The sequence below is a fragment of the Temnothorax curvispinosus genome, unplaced genomic scaffold, assembly GCF_003070985.1.
Source record: "Temnothorax curvispinosus isolate PA1 unplaced genomic scaffold, ASM307098v1 QBEX01006528.1, whole genome shotgun sequence".
NCBI classification, from domain to species: domain Eukaryota; kingdom Metazoa; phylum Arthropoda; class Insecta; order Hymenoptera; family Formicidae; genus Temnothorax; species Temnothorax curvispinosus.
Window position 1 is genome coordinate 89774 of NW_020216308.1, and position 17731 is coordinate 107504.

Here is a 17731-nt window from a genome sequence, read left to right on the forward strand (position 1 = left end):
ACTTGCTCCGTTTTGCATGTGTGTGTGTGTGTGCGCGCGCGCGTGCATACATTCACCACCATTCACTATGCTACATTCTACAATACTCTACATTTCCGTTACTTCTATAGTCAAAGCTCTACACTTTTTATAGGATACTTTATTCAATCAATAATAAAAAATCAATATCTCTTGGATATAAATGCGCAATTAGCATTAAATTTATTATAGCGCAACCATTTGCTGCTTTCTTTCCGCACAATTCTTTTTTCCCAATTTTCGTTTGGCGGCGCTTTTTCTTTTATATATATTTATATATTATGTATTGTATATCGTATGTCGCAGAGAGAAAGAGAGATCGAGAAACTTTTAAGTTCTTTGGACTCATGTTTCACATTTGAAACTTTTAAACTGAATGAGATACAATTCTAAAACACTGTTGCTCCTTAACGAGTATATCTATACGCGATATCTTCGATTCCGAAGTATACTTAATTGTATTCAAACACGAAACTACGAAAACGCTTCTCCCGTCGACTTTTTCTTTTACAATTTCAAATTTCGTGTTTACAAATTACAAAATGGAGTTACGAATGCATAATGATATTTATTACCAATGATTGATTGCGGATTTTTCATTACACAGAGTCTCATCTTTATTGTATATAAAAATTGCGTACAAAAATAATCTCGGTACGAGATGTAAAATAAGTCATTTTATATACACAAATCGCAAAAGCGCAAAACACTAAACTTAAGTCGTTATAGTTTTATCTCAACAATCGGACGGCGCGTATCACACGCTTACATCGCGTTTACCTTTATATAGCATTTATAAAGGTAAACGCGGCGCAGCTTAGTCATGGATAAAAGTTAAGATGTGTGCCTAATTAACGAGTGATGTTATATATATTGCGATATTTGTACTGTGGTGTATTTTTCTTAACCCTTTCCGTAATAATCTTCTTCATTTGTTTGTAACCGAATAACGTTCGCAGCAAAATTGTTACCTTTTTGTAAAAGATATCAAATACCACGACGGGTTAAGATTACTTTTTTATTGCATGTCGGACTATTACGCGAAAGAAAATTCCTTAAAAAAACTTTTTTGTAAAGAGTTCCTACATAAAACATAAATGAAAAATACACTTGAGCAAGATAAAACTGAGTTACCACTCAATTCTCATCTGTGAAAGACAACAATGCCGAGTATAAAGAGATCGAAAAGTCCTTCGCTACAAATTTTTGGTTTGATGAAAGTTAACTGTTCCACGTTCAGTTGTAAAACGTGAATCAAATTCGCTGCAAATACGCTGCAATACGTAACAAAATTCGCTGTAAATACTAGAAAATATTCGATAAAAAATGAGTTTTGAATCGATTTTTAGCTATGAAACACAAGTGAGAGAACTGAAGAGCCCGTTCACTATAAATTTTTGGTGCTCGGATGAAAGGAGATACGTTTGTTCCAGAGTTTTGGAACCGGCGAGAGAACCTGCTCGAGAAATAAATGTTGCTTCTCCTTCAGATTGAAACGCATGTTGCACAACGACTTGTCATTTTTATCGTCTTTTTCTATGGTCCAAGCGTGCCTATCATTATTGTCCCTGTTATCGTGTATATTATTAATATTAATCCGCCTGTTATTGTTCAACAAGGTCGGCGACAGATTTTCTTTATCCGGCGATTTTTTCGATATTGTGGGAAGACTGGTCTTGGCAACGCTCTCCGCCTCGGCGGTCTTCGGGTCAGCGAGCCTGGTCTGGCACGAGTTCTCGCCGTTCTCGACGGACACCAAGGGACTCATCTCGACATACAAGTCGCTCTCGTTTGCGTCGAAATCGCTCTTACGATCCGTAAACGTGACCTGTCGCACGACTTTGCTCGCCCTGCTGCCCAGAATCGGTGAGTCCGACAAAATAGCATCTATCAGGGGCGTCTTCTTGATGGATTCTATCGCACAACACCGGACGAACTCCCTGATCGCGTCTATCTCGCGTTTCTCAACGTCCCGCGTGGTCAGACCGATTGGACCAGTCGTCGCCGGGGCGGTTCTGAGATCGTTGTCGAACAACACTTTGGCAAAGTGCGCTCGCGCCATCAAGTTCTTGGGATTCAGATCTTCCCACTGAGTCCCGGTGGTGTGGTAGATATGTCGCGGCGAATTCTCCGCTGTATACCGCCTGATCTGATCTATCGTGCTCACTAGGGTACTCGCGGAGTCGCGCGACGGTTCTGTCCCGTGCTGAAACTTTTCGTCCGACAATGAAGAATCATCGCGCTCTTCCAATATTGTGTCCAACGCGAGCATACCACCCCGGTCGTCGAACACCACCGGCTTGGCTACGTACAGACTGGCGTTCTGATCGTCCACGGTGGACGCGGAAAACGTGCTATCGCTGTAAGACGATTTATTGCCCTTAGATTCCACCAGATCGTAAGTCAGAGCATCCGCGTAATCGTCCTGCTTTAATATCCCTCGTGAGATCATGCCGTCAGAGTATTCCGAGCTGTACGTCGTGCCGGTCGTGCTCGTCAGAGTGTCCCGCCGCCGATCGCGCACCACGCTATCATCGTGGATGTACGTCTCGATGTCTGTGTAGCCTTTCCAACTGCGGATACACCAAGGCGGCCGAGCAATTCCCAGCGGGCATACGTTCTCGTAGTCGTGGATCGACGTCACGCAGCTCATCGTCTCGTCCCGCTGCTATAAGAAAAACAATATACGTGAAGGAAAAGTAGCATAAGTAATATCACATAAAGAAGAATAATAACGAAAAGTAATGAGTTTAAAGTAACAAGTAAAGCGAGAAGTTATAGATTTTAAATAACATATTTTTAGACCTGCTGCTGCAGGTCCTTCGACACCTTCTCTATATCGAATATCCTGCTGCTCTCCAATGGCGTCGGAGTCGTCAGCTTTTCTCTGTTCTTGATAACGTCCAATGCGCCGATCACTTTACTGCAGGAATCTAGCGTGAGAGAATTGCTCCGCTCGGAGTTGTCGATACTGCCGAACTGCTCCAAATCAATGTTCAATATATCCGGCGCGTGCCAGTCCAATTGCGGCGTGATGTCGTGTTCGTAAATGCCGCGGCGTTTTCGAGACGAGTCGATGTCGGGCAAGCCCGGATACAGAGAATTCAATGGCGCGCTGCTGGTAAGCGCGTTGTCCGAATTGTCGTTGGACAACGCGACCTCTTCCTTGTGCTTGGCACCGACGCGACTGTGCGGCCTCTCGCACTCGGTGGAGACGCGCACGGCGCTCGCGTTGGATTCGTTCTCCGAGCTGTAGTTGCGATTGACAATCCCCTCCTCCGCGCAATCGGAAATTTGTGCGATATTCGTAAGCAAAGATTGCTTGTCGGTAGGTACCTCCTCGGTCCTCGGCGAGATATCAATGGAGTGATGCAACGACACCAAGGAGCCGCGATGGAACAACTTGAGGGACCTGGGTGTGTCAATCTTTGTAGTTGTACAATGCTCGCTGATATTTCGGGAGATGCTCGTCACCGTTCTTGATGGATGAAACTTGCCATAATACAGTGACATGCTCGCCAGACCGACGAGCATACAGCCAATTATCAGGGTCGCGATCGCGATCATTGTATCGCTCGCGACAGTGTCCTTGAAACGCCATGTGTACATAATCAGGAAAACCAGATTCTGCACCGTGATCACCGAATAAAAGACGAGCACGCGATAGCGCGATCTGCCATCGCGCAGGTTGAAGAAGTCGAAGCAATAGATTAGTCCGATGATGCAATTGTAGATGCGCTCCTCCCATATGGTAGGACAGAACTCTGTCTTTTGCAGGATCACCCAGATCGTCATGAATAACCAATGCAGCCCTGGAAAATAATTACAATTATTTCATATGAATATAATACTTCCGTGTTCTAGTTACAAAAGTATTTCTCGGTAAAACTCACCCAGAAACAAGAAGAACCACGTTTTCAGAAAGACAGCCGCTAGTACCAAAACTCCGATTCTGGACAGCAGCATACCGCTGCGCCAGAGAGCCTGAAGAACAAGAGCAACCCAAGTCGCGTTGCTGCGTTCGCGATTGATATTGTGCATGGCCCTCACGTATGTGCTCACGGCCCACGTCAGGGAGCAGAAGGAAGCTACTGCGGAGGCGCCTGTACAAAAATTTCATATACATTAATTCGATTAGAGTAACAATATTAAGCCTGTAAATATAAATTATTATAAAAATATATTTTTTAAATTTGGATACATTTGGATTAATTTTGAAATATCGAGGATGTATACGTATTATTATCTTAATTATTAGAATTTGTGTTCTCTACGTTAAAGGAATGTCGAGAATATATACAGGATATAGGTATTTCTTGGACAGTATCGAGGATATATAGATTATCATTATTATTCATTAAATAAAGTTAGGACGTACATAAATTAAAATAAACATAAAAAAATAAAAGGCCCCAAAGCTAATATATTTATCCGTGGCTATTGTCCGCGACGAGCTACTGTGCCTTCTTTTCGGCTATTTTTGAATACGCTTCGACTTCGCTTCGCTATGCTTCGCGCTTCGTCGCTTTTATATTTAAAACCGTGGAGGAGGACGAGAGTCCCTCGCTTCGTGGAACTTGTGTCGTTGCGTCCACATATTGTTCGGGAGAAACAGATAAATTGTCAGCGATATTCCTTCCTCCTTCCTGTTATCTGTGGAGGCGGGACACGAGAGAGGAAACGGAAGAATAATAATATGCGACTTGCCGACTTCGTTGTATTGTTTCGCCGCAGAGATTCGTAGATATTCATATTCCTGAGTTCAACATCGGCCGTAACGTACAACCATAATTGAGTGGCGTTTTACCTGAAGTGACTTGTACGAGTGACAAGATAGGAGGCACGATGCATACGTCGTACAAAATATTAACGATCGACATGTTAACGTCGAGTGATAATAAAAATTCAACGGTTTATCCGGGATTATTGAAAGCCGGCTTTTGTTATTTCCCAAAAAAGCTCTTTCTACTAATGCAGGTAGGAACATATCCCAAGCATGTATCAAACGCATTCTCCTCCTTCAATCAAGCTTTAAATGATTTTTCCGTGTTTCTTTCTTTGCAATTCTTCACACGCAGGAAATAAAATTAATTTGATTAATTTGTAGAAACAGGTCACGGTGATAGAATCGATCGCGGCGTTAGCGACGATTTGCATTGTTACGTTGTTGATACTGGCAAATTTAGCGCAAACCTCACACACGGAGACAAACATAGAGCCGGCCGCATCGCTGAGGTATGCATCGTCAAAATATGTGTCTGTTGCACGTGCCGTCACGTCTGGAATAATGCCGCGAGTTCCGCTGTCGCGGGACCAGATGGAGGATGTTAGGCGTGAATTGGACAGGAGGAGGTGGTGGGTGGCACACGTGTGTGAGACAATCGACACGAAAAGATCGCATCGGAACGCTTCGCTGACAAACATGATCATCGACACGTAAGCGATGGACTGAATAATACAAAATTTAACAATTTTTAATAAATAATTTTAATTCAAAGGGAGCACAACGTGTCATGGTGCCCTATATACAAGGCGGCGAGTTCCACGTGGATGAATTACTTTGCCGTTTTAAAGGACACTTTGACAGATGTTACTATAGACTTGGTGCGTCGCAATCTTACCCAGGTCAGCGATATCGTGAGACAAAAATTTCAACAGGATGCGGATTTTAATAAAACCTATAAGGTATGGTTGTACAATGTTTTATAAATAAAATCACATAATTCTAAATTTTCTGGAGAGTCTATATGAGCAAAGAGACAAAATAAATCGCGAATTTGCATTCTATTTTTAGAAGATGAGCAGAACGAAGAAGTTCCTAATTGTGCGACATCCGCTGGAGCGTCTCTTGTCCGCGTACAGGGATAAGTTGGAGCACATGCGGAATCGCGAGTATTACTACAAACGTTTCGGTCGGCGCATCGTGCTCAAATACCGTCGATCCGGTAACACGACGAGATTGGAACCGACGTTTGCCGAATTTCTGCGATTTATAGTCAGCGAGAAGTACTTCGACGAGCACTGGACGCCGTATTATCGTACCTGCGAACCCTGCACGATCCACTACGACTACATTCTCAAGTTTGAGACTCTAGACAGGGATCAGAACTTTCTCATCCAGGATGCCAATCTGAGCGGATACCTGTACGAGAAAGATTACCCGCGAAACATTAATCCCCTGGGAGTGACCACCAGAAAAATACTCGACGAGTACACCCGAGGAATATCGCAATCGCTTCTCGATGCAGTTTACAAGATTTACGAGAACGATTATAAATTGTTCAATTATTCGTCCGTTGTCTAATGCTATTGGTGTATTTGTCGATTATATTCATGCAGGCAGCTCTCAATTTTTATACGACGTACAGACAGATGAAGAAATGTTAAAACTTGATGAAAGTTTCGTGATGTAACGTAAGAACTTTTTAAATTCTTTTCATTTTTTCAGATTCTTTTCAGAGAAAACATTTTGCTTGTTAAAATATACGTTAAATATATTTAATTAAAAAATACGTATATTCTTTTTCTTAGATTTTAAATCCCGTGTAATCGCATTATACTTAGATATTTACATTCAAATACATATTGTAATATATAAAGTATAAATTAAGATAACATTTACGAATGGTGAAGAGATCACTTACTCGTCCAAAGTGGTACATGGTTTAATCTCGCAATGATATACAGCTGCAATATCAACTGCGGAGCAGCCCCCATGAACGACTCAAACAAGTGCAACATACATATATCGCTTTCTTGTCGATATACCCAGTTTTTGTCCCTGCTGAAGCTGGACTTATTTCTCAAAGAGTACACCGCAGTGTAAAGCAAAGTCAAATACCTGGGAAAAAAAGTAAATGATCTATTATTAATAGAAAATATATTAATAAGCGTATATATTAATTTAGAGAGTCGCAGACGCAATCTAGCGGAAGAGATTGCGCAAAAATAAACATAAAGTACCTGTGCAAGAAGCCGAGTAGCAGGAAGTGCAACAACCAGTGAACAGTCCGCAGGGAACCGTCGCTGCGATGCCATCTCAAACTAAATAGTTGGGTAACACAAGCGGGTAAGACGGTGAAACCCATTGCAAAGCATCCCCACGCTGAGTGGCCTTGCAAAAGGTATTCCACACATACAATGCTGTCTGTGTGTGCGAAAAATATCTTACAAGGTGTTTGAAGGTTTACGAAGACAGAAGCTTTCCAGCGCATGCTTTGAGCAAGTGTGCAAAAACAAATTTTATCACATATATATTATATGTGACAACATTTCAGTGCAAAAGGCATATTGAGGGTGTTAACGAAAAGTATCACGATTTTCGTTATGATTATTTATAAAATTTAATTATAATTATAAAATACAATTCAACACACAATTTTCTATTACCATTTTATTAATTACATTATTCTATTAAGCATAGTAAAGAATATGCAAGTATAGAATAGTAAAAATAAAATATTAATAATAAAATAAAATAAATTATATGTAAATATAATAAAAAGAAATATAACTCTATATATTAGTATTTATTTTATTATTTTATTTCTATTGTAATCCAAATAAGAGAAAAGAATTAGTCAATTTCAGTTCAAAAAGCTACAGATTCGTAATCGCGATACTTTTTTTTATCACCATTGACATAAACAAAGCTGACGTAAGTATAGGGGGTGTTCCGCGATCTCAAATTTTAAAGTGTCAGATTTCGCGAACTTGCGAAATCTTGTTCGTCGCGATTTTTTGCAATTGTCATTACGTTCGTAAAGTTTAAAGCTCCAATAAGTAAAATTTTACCAAAGTAGAATCGAAAGTAATCGAGTATGAATTTTGCAATCGAACAATCAAGTCCGCTCCGTTCCATTCGACCGTATCGCAAACGGACCTGTCACTGTGTCATTCCTGTCAATCGGGATCGGAATCGGGAATCGCGGGACACCCCGTGTATCGCACGCAGACGCGCGTGTATGCGTGTGCGTATGTGGCACTCTTTGTTCACCTGTTGCTACGTCCGCGAAAAAGAAACTGACCGAGGACGCGTAGTACAGCAGGTCGGTGGCGCGAAATTGATAAAGCTCGGGCTGCCGGCGCGGCGTGGCCGCGCGCGACGCGTCCGCCTCACCCGGCCTGTCCGTGTCCGCCCGCGCCGTCGCGTTCTCAACCTCAACGGGCTCAACGTCGCGCGGAACGTCAGCGCGCTTGACGACGCACGACTCCACCGCCGCCGTCGCCGTCGCCGCCGCCGCCATCTTCCCGCATCCTCGCCCTCGCCCGGCAGTCCCGGCACCCCGGCAGTCAAGGAGCGTCGGCGTCGCGCCGGCCATTCGCGATCCTTGACACCCTCGAACCAATCGAACCTCGAATGACTCGAATCCGTCCGCTCCGCGCCCGGCGCGCAGGGCGGCGGGCGCGCGCCGCGGTTTCGTGAATCGTGATCCGCGGACCGGCTTCTTCCTCGCACATGCGCAACGCGCAACATCCTCGCAGCTCGTTCTCCCAATCCCTCTAGCCCTCCGCGTTCAACGTCCAATCAGCGATCTGTCGCCCTAGTCGCCAGGTCCATTCTTATATTGGTAGGACTGGATCGCAGGAGCGTAGCGTGCATCGCGATTCGCGATGCCCGCGAAGAGGGGAGTCGTTGAAGTAGAAGAGAAGTCTCTCTTGTAATCTTTTCTTCCTCAAAGTTTCATGTTTATCTGCATTATAATAGAGACAAAATATTAAAATAAATACTAATGCAGAGAGAGAGTTGCATTTCTTATTTATTTATAAATATAAGGATCAGACTACGGATACCGATCAAGCGAGGCTCAAGTGGTGGTTACGCACGTGCATTACGAGCGGAGCAAACGGAGCAAACCAGTATACCACTATATCACGCCACGTTACGAGACGAGCGCATCGGGGTCGAGGCGGTCGACCACAGTCGAGCAGACGGTATTGGGCCTCGCCGAGGGGTGTTAGGGGCTGAAACATGGCGAGTCTCGATGACTAGACGTGTACGGTGGTGTGGTGTATGGTCGTGCGAGATCCTGTCGTGGTCGTGACTGTCGCGAGTCACTGTCTCCACCCGGCTGACCCGGCGATGGACTGTGGTCGGTCCACCGAGTGTCGCGTGGTATCGTCTATTCGCCGTCGTGGAGTTCGTTAAGATACCGACGTTCTGTCGAGAACCTTCGATCGCGTTTAACCTTCGAGAAGCAGCCGAAGTTTGAAAATTAACGAAACTTTCAGACGTGCTCTGGGAGAAACTTTGCGGAGGAGAGGGGAATATGAGAGAACATTAATTACGGAAAATGTCCCGTTAATTTCTTCCAAGGAAATGAAGATTGTTCGATTGTCTCTATAGTTGTTATATTTATATGAGTATTGTCTCTGATTTGCGCCGAAGGTAAGTTCTAAGCCTGGAAAGTGGGAAGCATGATTAGGCAGGATGCACAAGTTATTGTCAAGTCTAATGTAATATATTTAACATAATAATAATAATATGTAATGTTAAATATATTTCTGATGTGATATTAATGTAACAAGCAAAATATTTAACATAATTGCAATATACAATTTATTTACACAGAAAGAGTCATTTATGTATCAGAGACAAAATTATCATTTAGAAAAAGTACACCATTTAAAATGTAAATGATCGTTTTATGTGAAAAAATATTTGTATTGCTAATATTGCTATTAGATTCAATTTACATCATATTTTACTTGTTTTATGTATATAATTATTATTATAAATATTAATGACATCATTGTCAAATTTTTCAGAGACAAACTTAAGGTATTGGGCAACTGATCATGACTCAGCATGTATAGCTTTGAGGGAGAGTACAGGCGTAAGCCGCAACAGAATCTATCAGGTGCCAGCAGGCGGGACGAGAGAGCTGATCTTCTGCATCATGTGCAGTTAGAGAGGCTAAAAAGAGAACAGCAGCGCAAGAAGCATGATGCAGCGTTGAAGATACAGGCGCGCATACGCAGCTTTGTCACCAGGAGGCTGGTGTACGCGCAAAAGAGGAAAGAGTTTGACGAAGCGCAACAGGCAGCTGGACGCAGGAATCTGAGCCTGGAGGAACTAGTGCCGTACCTACGAAAACTATTATTTTTTTATGACCATGGCTTGGATGCTAACAGACTGATATGGGTCCTTCAGCATTTCTTGAAGCACCAGAGAGAGATCAAATTGAAGTCGATAAGTTCGTCGCAATGGCTGTGGAGACTGCGGTAAACGTTATTTAAAGAATGTTTCTATGAGAACCATAGTTGTGATATATATCTTTCAGAGTATCTCAGCCACTATGCGATATCATTCCTCGCATATGTCGTATTTTAAGTAATAAATGGCGCATTATTTGGTACAGGTGGATCCTTCGTATGTGTATGCGATACAACACGGAAATGCTACCGGATGGAGCATATTCCTTGGCGATACCGTTGCGAGTCTTGGAGGTATTCACAACGCGGGAGGACACGGAGAAGGTGCTACGTGAGCACAGTTACCGGCATCTAGAGAATATATTTGTCTACCTGATTCAACACAACTATTTCGAGCAGCTGAGGAAGCTGCTGGACGAGAAAGTGCCGCCGATGGCGGAAGTAACGTCGGTTGCGCCTACACCGATCTCCAAGTGTTTACTGGACATGATCAAGCGCCCCGTGGACTTGATTTCTTACGTAAATCACAAGGAGAGCTTCTCCACGCTTGTGCTGCAGGAATTGTGCGGAAGCATATTCTCGCCCAGACTGTCCGATCCGATTCGCATGTTTGTTGTGCCAGCATTGGCAGAATTCAAAGACTTTCCATATATCAAATTAATTGCCTGTATCAATCGACTCCAATTGGAACCTACGATAAACTTGCTCTATTGTGTACTGTCATTAGATTCATCTAATCAGTTGTGTAAGTATAAACAAAAAGCTCTATTAGTTTTAATCTTAAAGCAGACGGACAAAATATGTTGTTCAATCTTCTTGATAATATTAAATTAAGCATAACATTTTTTTTTAAATTTTCTTAATGCATATTGACTCTATTCTCTCATTTTAATTATATATGTAATCTTTTTTTATATTCTATAATGACAAAAAAATTTGCAATTTCCATTCTTTGGTGAAGTAACGTTGCAATTTCACTTTTTTTCGTAGCATGGTGTAAATCTGAGGATGCATTGACGAACTATCTGCAAGTGCTCGCATCCTTAAGCTCGACCATTGTGCCGTTGATGGCGGAGCAAAGCGTTTCGGAGCGACAGCAGGCTGACAACGATTCAGACAACGAATCGAATGGAAGCGTAACCGATCAGGAGCAGGCCGACATCCTGCGACAGTGCGTTGAGATGTTAAACGAGCAACAGCGCGTAAACGGCATATTGTCCGCAATTGAACAGAGCCAATCAGACTCCCCCACGCTGTTACAACCACTGTGCCGGTTATGTCATCATCTACTCATTACCAATAAGCTGGCCGTTCAAAAATACAAACTGCTCTATATGCTCGCGTTCAAGCCAGTGTTTCTTAAACACCTGTGGACCAGTTTAGCGTCAATTCGTCAGACATCGTTGTTCGGTGGTGGTGCTGCGACATCTCTTTTGCAGATTATATCGCGCGGAATCGCTCTCTCAAGCGAGGACACCGACAGGATAGTTCCGTTACTGGCGGTGTTCTGCTCGTTATTCAGCCTGCTGATCGCGACGTTACACGACACCGAGTTCTTTCTCGATCAGACCTCCGCGGAACATATGTCCAACAACCGGCAACAGCACGCAATGCCGTTTACCATCACGGAACTTGCAGTACTATCTGGTCACTTGAAGGGTGTCTGCCTTGGTTTGGTGGAGCTCGCATTTCCTGACACTCGGCCCACAGTGCGCGACGACTATAAAAATGCCGTACTGGGCCCTACGTCCGCTGTTCAAGGCCGACACGATACGCAGATCTGGACGCACTTGTTCAAGGTTCCCCACCTAATTATTTTGATGTTACTTTGAAATTTTTAAAATCTAATCAATATCTGTGTGATTTAGCTAAAGTTTTTAAATACAGAGTTCCATTCTTTCTACATCCTATTAGTTTTTAATGACAGATTCTTTGATCAATTCGATTTTTTTCTCAACATCCAAGTTCCTATTATTTTCATTTCAATTAATCATCAAGAGTGTTATTGTTATGTTAAGTAATAGTATACATTGTTATAAAAATCATGTTTATTATAAATTTGCTTCTGTTTACTTAAGTATATTATAAATTTATCACAGGTTACGGTGGGTCTTCTACGACAATTACACACGCGCGATCTCAGACGGCAATTCTGTCCGGAAGATCATTGGATTGCGTCCAACGTCGTCATACCCATCGATAAACCGCAGGATTTCGCGTTCCGCAGACGCCGGCTACGTGGATACGTTCCCTTTCAGAATCTGAGGGCCTTCACGAGGGAGGAGTTTGAGGAGGGGCCACCACTGTCGGCGACGGAAGTGCGGACGTTGACGTTGCTGCGCGAAATACCGTTCGTTGTGCCGTTCAACAATCGCGTAGTAGTGTTCCAGTCGTTGCTCTACAAGGACAAAGCGGAACAGCAGGGCGAACTCGCACACTTTATGCAGGGTCCGTCGATACAAATCTCTGTGAGACGAAACTACCTCTACGAGGACGCTTTCGAAAAGTTGTCTCCGGAAAACGAACCGGAACTGCGATTGAAAATGCGAGTACAGCTGGTCAATACCGCGGGTTTGGAGGAAGCCGGTGTCGACGGCGGCGGTCTATTCAGGGAATTTTTATCCGAGCTGCTGAAGACCAGCTTCGACCCTAACCGCGGCTTCTTCAAACTCACCAAGGACAACATGCTGTACCCGAATCCCACGGTGCAATTGCTAGTTGACGATTTCCCGAAACATTATTACTTCATTGGCAGGATCTTGGGGAAAGCGTTGTACGAGAATCTGCTAGTGGAGTTGCCGTTCGCCGAATTCTTCTTATCAAAGATCGTTGGACGCCAGTCAGATGTGGACGTGCACCACCTGGCTTCCCTCGATCCCATCATGTATCGCAATCTGCTGTATCTGAAGAGTTATAAGGGCGACGTGGCGGATCTCGGGTTGGACTTCACCGTGCTCAGCGACGAGCTTGGCGAGAGACGGGTCGATGAATTGAAACCGAGCGGCGCCAATATTCCTGTAACAAATCACAATCGCATTGAATATATTCATCTGATGGCCGATTATAAACTGAACAAGCAGATACGCGCGCAATGTTTCGCGTTCAAACAAGGAATCGGCAGTGTTGTGCCACTTGACTGGCTGCAAATGTTCAACAACAAAGAGCTGCAAGTCCTCATATCGGGCGCGCAGATCCCTGTAGACGTGACAGACTTGATGCTACACACAAACTACACCGGCGGATACGCGCCCGATCATCCGACTATCACTGCCTTCTGGAAGGTCGTCAACGAGTTCAACGATCAGCAGAAAGGTCAATTACTGAAATTCGTCACCAGCTGCAGCCGCCCTCCTCTCCTAGGATTCAAGGTACGTCGTAAATATGTTTACTGTACACAGTAATATGAAATGGCTATTACAAAATCAGCTTAGAATATAATTAACAGCAATCAGTCATTTCATCAACACTTGGCGCATTTACAGGAACTCGATCCACCATTCTGTATCCAGCATGCCGGTACTGTGGATCGTTTGCCGACCTCGAGTACCTGTATGAACTTACTGAAACTTCCCGAGTTTCCGGATGAGAAAACTCTGCGCGAGAAGCTCCTATACGCGATACAGGCCGGCGCGGGCTTTGAGCTTAGTTAGAGACTTTTAATTTCACTTTTACTGACCCAAACATGTAAATATAATGTAAAACTTGGCGAGTATATTGCATAAGGCGTAATGAGGAAAAAATACCATGGAGACTTTGTTTGTGCTGTAAAGTGTAAGGTAAGTGTACCAATGCCTGGACACGTATCTATGTCTGGACACTTTTTATTATTTTAGTCCTCAAATAAGTTATAACGCGAATTAAAATCAAAGAATCGAATATAAAAATATTTTTATTATATCGGGCATAACGTTACCACCCGTTCTTTCACGAAAGACGTTCATCTCGGCTGTCAGGGCGTTAATAAGAGTGGCTTCGGTGGTCGTTTGCATCTGAACAAAGTTTTCGGAAAGTCGAGGCGTCATTTTCTCCGACATTGCGCGTAACATCTTTGCGCTTTCGGAGCTCATTGTCTCCGTCAGACAATCAAATTTCTTCGTCCAAGAACTCGACGAAGGCGAAACGGTCAATTTCTGTCGCAACTTGTTGTAATTTACATTTACGAGATGCAGCAATTTCCTTATCAGCCAAATGCAGATAGCGGTCACCCACGTGATAAATTTCTTTGCGATGGACTGAGCTGTCTTCCATGAAGAGATGGAATCTGGTCTAGTTTTTACGTCGCTATTACGTCGTAAACCATAAGCTTATTGCACTTTAATCTCCACTATATGCCCGCCTAACTCTTGTCGTCGGGTGAGACGTCGGCGAGAGTGTCGGTCGGGGGCAATGAATGTTGCTGTCGAATTTGTTTATATATTTGGTCGGCGCGTTCGAGCAATTTCCTTATCAGCCAAATGCAGATAGCGGTCACCCACGTGATTAAATTTCTTTGCGATGGACTGAGCTGTCTTCCATGAAGAGATGGAATCTGGTCTCCACTATATGCCCTCCTAACTCTTGTCGTCGGGTGAGACGTCGGCGAGAGTGTCGGTCGGGGGCAATGAATGTTGCTGTTGAATATGTTTATATATTTGGTCGGCGCGTTCGAGCGCTCGCGAGAAAACGTGGCTGAATGTGTTGCTGTTTGGTAGGGGCGCGCGCGCGGCCGCTACAGTGGTAATGATTTGTGTCAAATAAAGAGAAAAGGATCGTATATTGGCAACACGCAACTCGAAGAATACTTTTTTACTATGTACAAACAGTCTCTTACAAGGTATTAGCTAATCTCTCCTCTTTTTGCTCCTTTTCAAGCTTCTATTTGTTTTACCTAAGTGTCTTATTCACAAAATTTTGGCAGACCGTAATGTGAGACCAATCGATAGATTCGCTTTCAAATTGTAATATGTTCCTAAAATACTTCAGAGATTTCGAGAAGAGCGCGAGGAGCCCTGCTTCTCTTCTGTGAAAAAGGTGGAATAACTAACAGCGATGAAATAAAGAGGCACGATAGACAAGTCTAGATGCGCTGATCAACTGCTTCTGACAAGAATCAATCTTTCTTAATTTTGATTTTGGATGTATATTTTAACTATTATATTTGTAAAGAAAATTATTTAAAATGATAAAGGTCATAAAGGTGTCCAAACATAGGTCTTAAGTATCCCGGCATTGGTACATTTACCTTATTTTCCATGAATTAGTGTTAGAACTGTACAAGGATTTTCACGGGGAAAACGCGGCGAAGATATTAATATTAACAGGAGGGGCCAACTACATATACCTAAACAATAGTACCTATCAGTGGAGATTATTATCGATGTTACTTCGACGCGCCGTTTGTAAAGAAAAAAGGAAGACATGAGACGTTTGTGTATGTACATACAACGTATGTTAAAGCGCATACGGATATTTTTTCGCTTTCGATTTTTCCTCTACTCTGCACCACCTTTGGCCTACAATTGTATAAATTATGTATATTTTTATTGTTTTATATTCGCCATGTGATGTGATTTTGTCACAACGACTGTTACTTTACTTCAAATGTACGTGAGAGAATAGATGTATGTATTTATGAAGTATTGCTAAGTTATGTAAATAAAATACCTTAAAGCGTTAAAAAAAATGTGTAGATATTATTTAAAAAAAAGTCAATCGTAGACATATATTAATTCTTTATTTTATTTGCAATGCAAATATCGATTATTCTGAATTAATTTTAATAATCTGTATCAATTATGGTATCATTTGTAATTACGCAGTTAACATACAACAATTCTAATTATGTTAAAGAAGACGTAAAGAAAACAGCCAATATCCGATTATTCACTTATGCACTGACAATAGTATATGCTAGTTTGACTAGTTATTGTTTTTACTCGGAATGTTAAATGTAATTAAAAATGCTAAGTAATCATTGTTTTAACTGTAATGGCGTCGTTTATTTATATAAATTATATTATGTGTCGATATATTCCATCACGATTTTAGTGCTCATTTTCGCATTCTGTGAGCTGAATAGTAAGTGACTTCATATCTCTTTTTGCTCAAGTTCTGACTATTTTAATTTTGATCACATAATAAACTATGATCATTACTAAAGCTGTACTTGGATTTTCTCGCGGAAAATTACGTTACTTTTAAACCATCAAATTTTGAAGTTACTTACTTACTTCTCGGTAAATGTGAGATTATTTTGATTTATAAACTATTACCACATCGCTGAATGGCGAGATGGCCCAAAGCAGAGTTAAAATGTTAGATTTATAATTTTGTATCTTATTAGTTATTTAAAAAAATCGATATAACGTTAATTTACGTACTGTTAACCGCGTTAAACTCTCAAAGCCTTTTTTTATTTGTCACTTGTTAATTTCATTTTTTATTGAAAGTCTCTCGTTTATTCAATTATTATAAATCTTAAGTAGTTAGAAGTGACGTTTCTTCCTTATCTATTTAAATATCGCGTCATGTGCTTCTTGTTTAACTATCCAAGAAACACAAACTTGTTCCATATTTGATGGACAGTAAGTTGCATTAATTCGATGGGTTACAGTAATAGCTTTACTTATTAGTGTAAAAAATGCAAGATAATGTGCCTTACTCTACATCAAATATTTACATGTACAGCTCTAAGTTAGAGATAATATTGTGGGGTAAAGAATTTACAGAGGTAATTTTTCTCGGAATGCCAAAATATAAAGCACAATTCTTTGAAGTGTATACACTACCGCTCAAAAGTATTTGTCACCTTATAGAAATGTGATTAAAATTGAGTTTATTAATTAATAAAATTTCAATGAAAAGGCCAATATGCCACATGTCTTTATTGCATAGGACAGGTGATTATATACATATTATTTAAACCATTAAACAGTGATTTGACAAGAAAATAACTTTTTAAATTTTTGCTTCATCGATGTGGCTGTCAATTTTTTGTATCACAGCTTTATACAATTTTGACATGGGTTGATTAATTTTGTAATTAATTTTTGGGTCCTAAATACACCAACGTGATAATCTCGGAAAATGTATTTATTATTTGATACTTTCTGCAAGCAAAATAATTATATAAAATTAGGAAGTAAGGGATACCAACATAACATCAGTTTCTCGTTATTTCCACTACAATATTTTATAATTTGACTTATCGTATAATCAATAACCAACAATTTATGAATGTTTAAACCAAAAGCAGGCATTCCGAACATGTTCCATTGTGCGTTCAAATTCACGCACTTTTGATCCCATGTGTGTTATAGACACTGCATATATTTATTAATTAAAAATATAAATTAAGAAATAATATATTACAGAAACTTATTCCACGTTAGAATACGCAATGGATTTATGCAGAATTATAAATTGCACTTAAAATTAAAAAATCGAATATCGTGTATAACGATATATAATAAATTTTACCTTTTGCACGTTGCCTAAAAGTTCAAAAGACAATCGTACTGGCGCTTGAATAGAACACTAATTAATTAACCTTGCTTTTTAATCTTTTAAACAGCGATTT

General features: G+C 41.4%; 3 protein-coding genes across 8 annotated transcripts; 2 read left to right on the forward strand and 1 right to left on the reverse strand.

Moving 5' to 3' along the window:
• Nucleotides 1–566: 566 nt before the first annotated feature.
• LOC112455930 lies at nt 567–8094 on the reverse strand. Of its 5 annotated transcripts, XM_025018149.1 has the most exons (6): nt 8046–8094; nt 6982–7165; nt 6663–6859; nt 3912–4121; nt 2824–3830; nt 567–2686 (listed from the first exon to the last, which is right to left on the reverse strand). In XM_025018149.1, exons 2-6 carry the CDS (start codon nt 7104–7106, stop codon nt 1406–1408), a joined length of 2820 nt encoding a protein of 939 aa, XP_024873917.1. In that variant the 5' UTR covers nt 7107–7165; nt 8046–8094; the 3' UTR covers nt 567–1405. The 5 variants fall into 5 exon arrangements, with proteins under 5 accessions (XP_024873917.1, XP_024873916.1, XP_024873915.1 ...); XM_025018148.1 differs by lacking the exon at nt 8046–8094 and having other exon boundaries at nt 567–2683; nt 2848–3830; nt 6982–7414; XM_025018147.1 differs by lacking the exon at nt 8046–8094 and having other exon boundaries at nt 2848–3830; nt 6982–7414.
• Nucleotides 4188–6656, forward strand: LOC112455932 (carbohydrate sulfotransferase 11-like). Of its 2 annotated transcripts, none has more exons than XM_025018151.1 (4): nt 4188–4995; nt 5132–5454; nt 5517–5703; nt 5813–6656. In XM_025018151.1, exons 1-4 carry the CDS (start codon nt 4864–4866, stop codon nt 6320–6322), a joined length of 1152 nt encoding a protein of 383 aa, XP_024873919.1. In that variant the 5' UTR covers nt 4188–4863; the 3' UTR covers nt 6323–6656. The 2 variants fall into 2 exon arrangements, with proteins under 2 accessions (XP_024873919.1, XP_024873918.1); XM_025018150.1 differs by having other exon boundaries at nt 4191–4995; nt 5126–5454.
• A 719-nt stretch (nt 8095–8813) lies between the features above and the next one.
• On the forward strand, nt 8814–15864 carry LOC112455923 (ubiquitin-protein ligase E3C). The gene is made up of 6 exons (XM_025018140.1): nt 8814–9406; nt 9787–10242; nt 10380–10918; nt 11164–11972; nt 12273–13541; nt 13656–15864. Exons 2-6 carry the CDS (start codon nt 9827–9829, stop codon nt 13821–13823), a joined length of 3201 nt encoding a protein of 1066 aa, XP_024873908.1. The 5' UTR covers nt 8814–9406; nt 9787–9826; the 3' UTR covers nt 13824–15864.
• Nucleotides 15865–17731: the final 1867 nt, after the last annotated feature.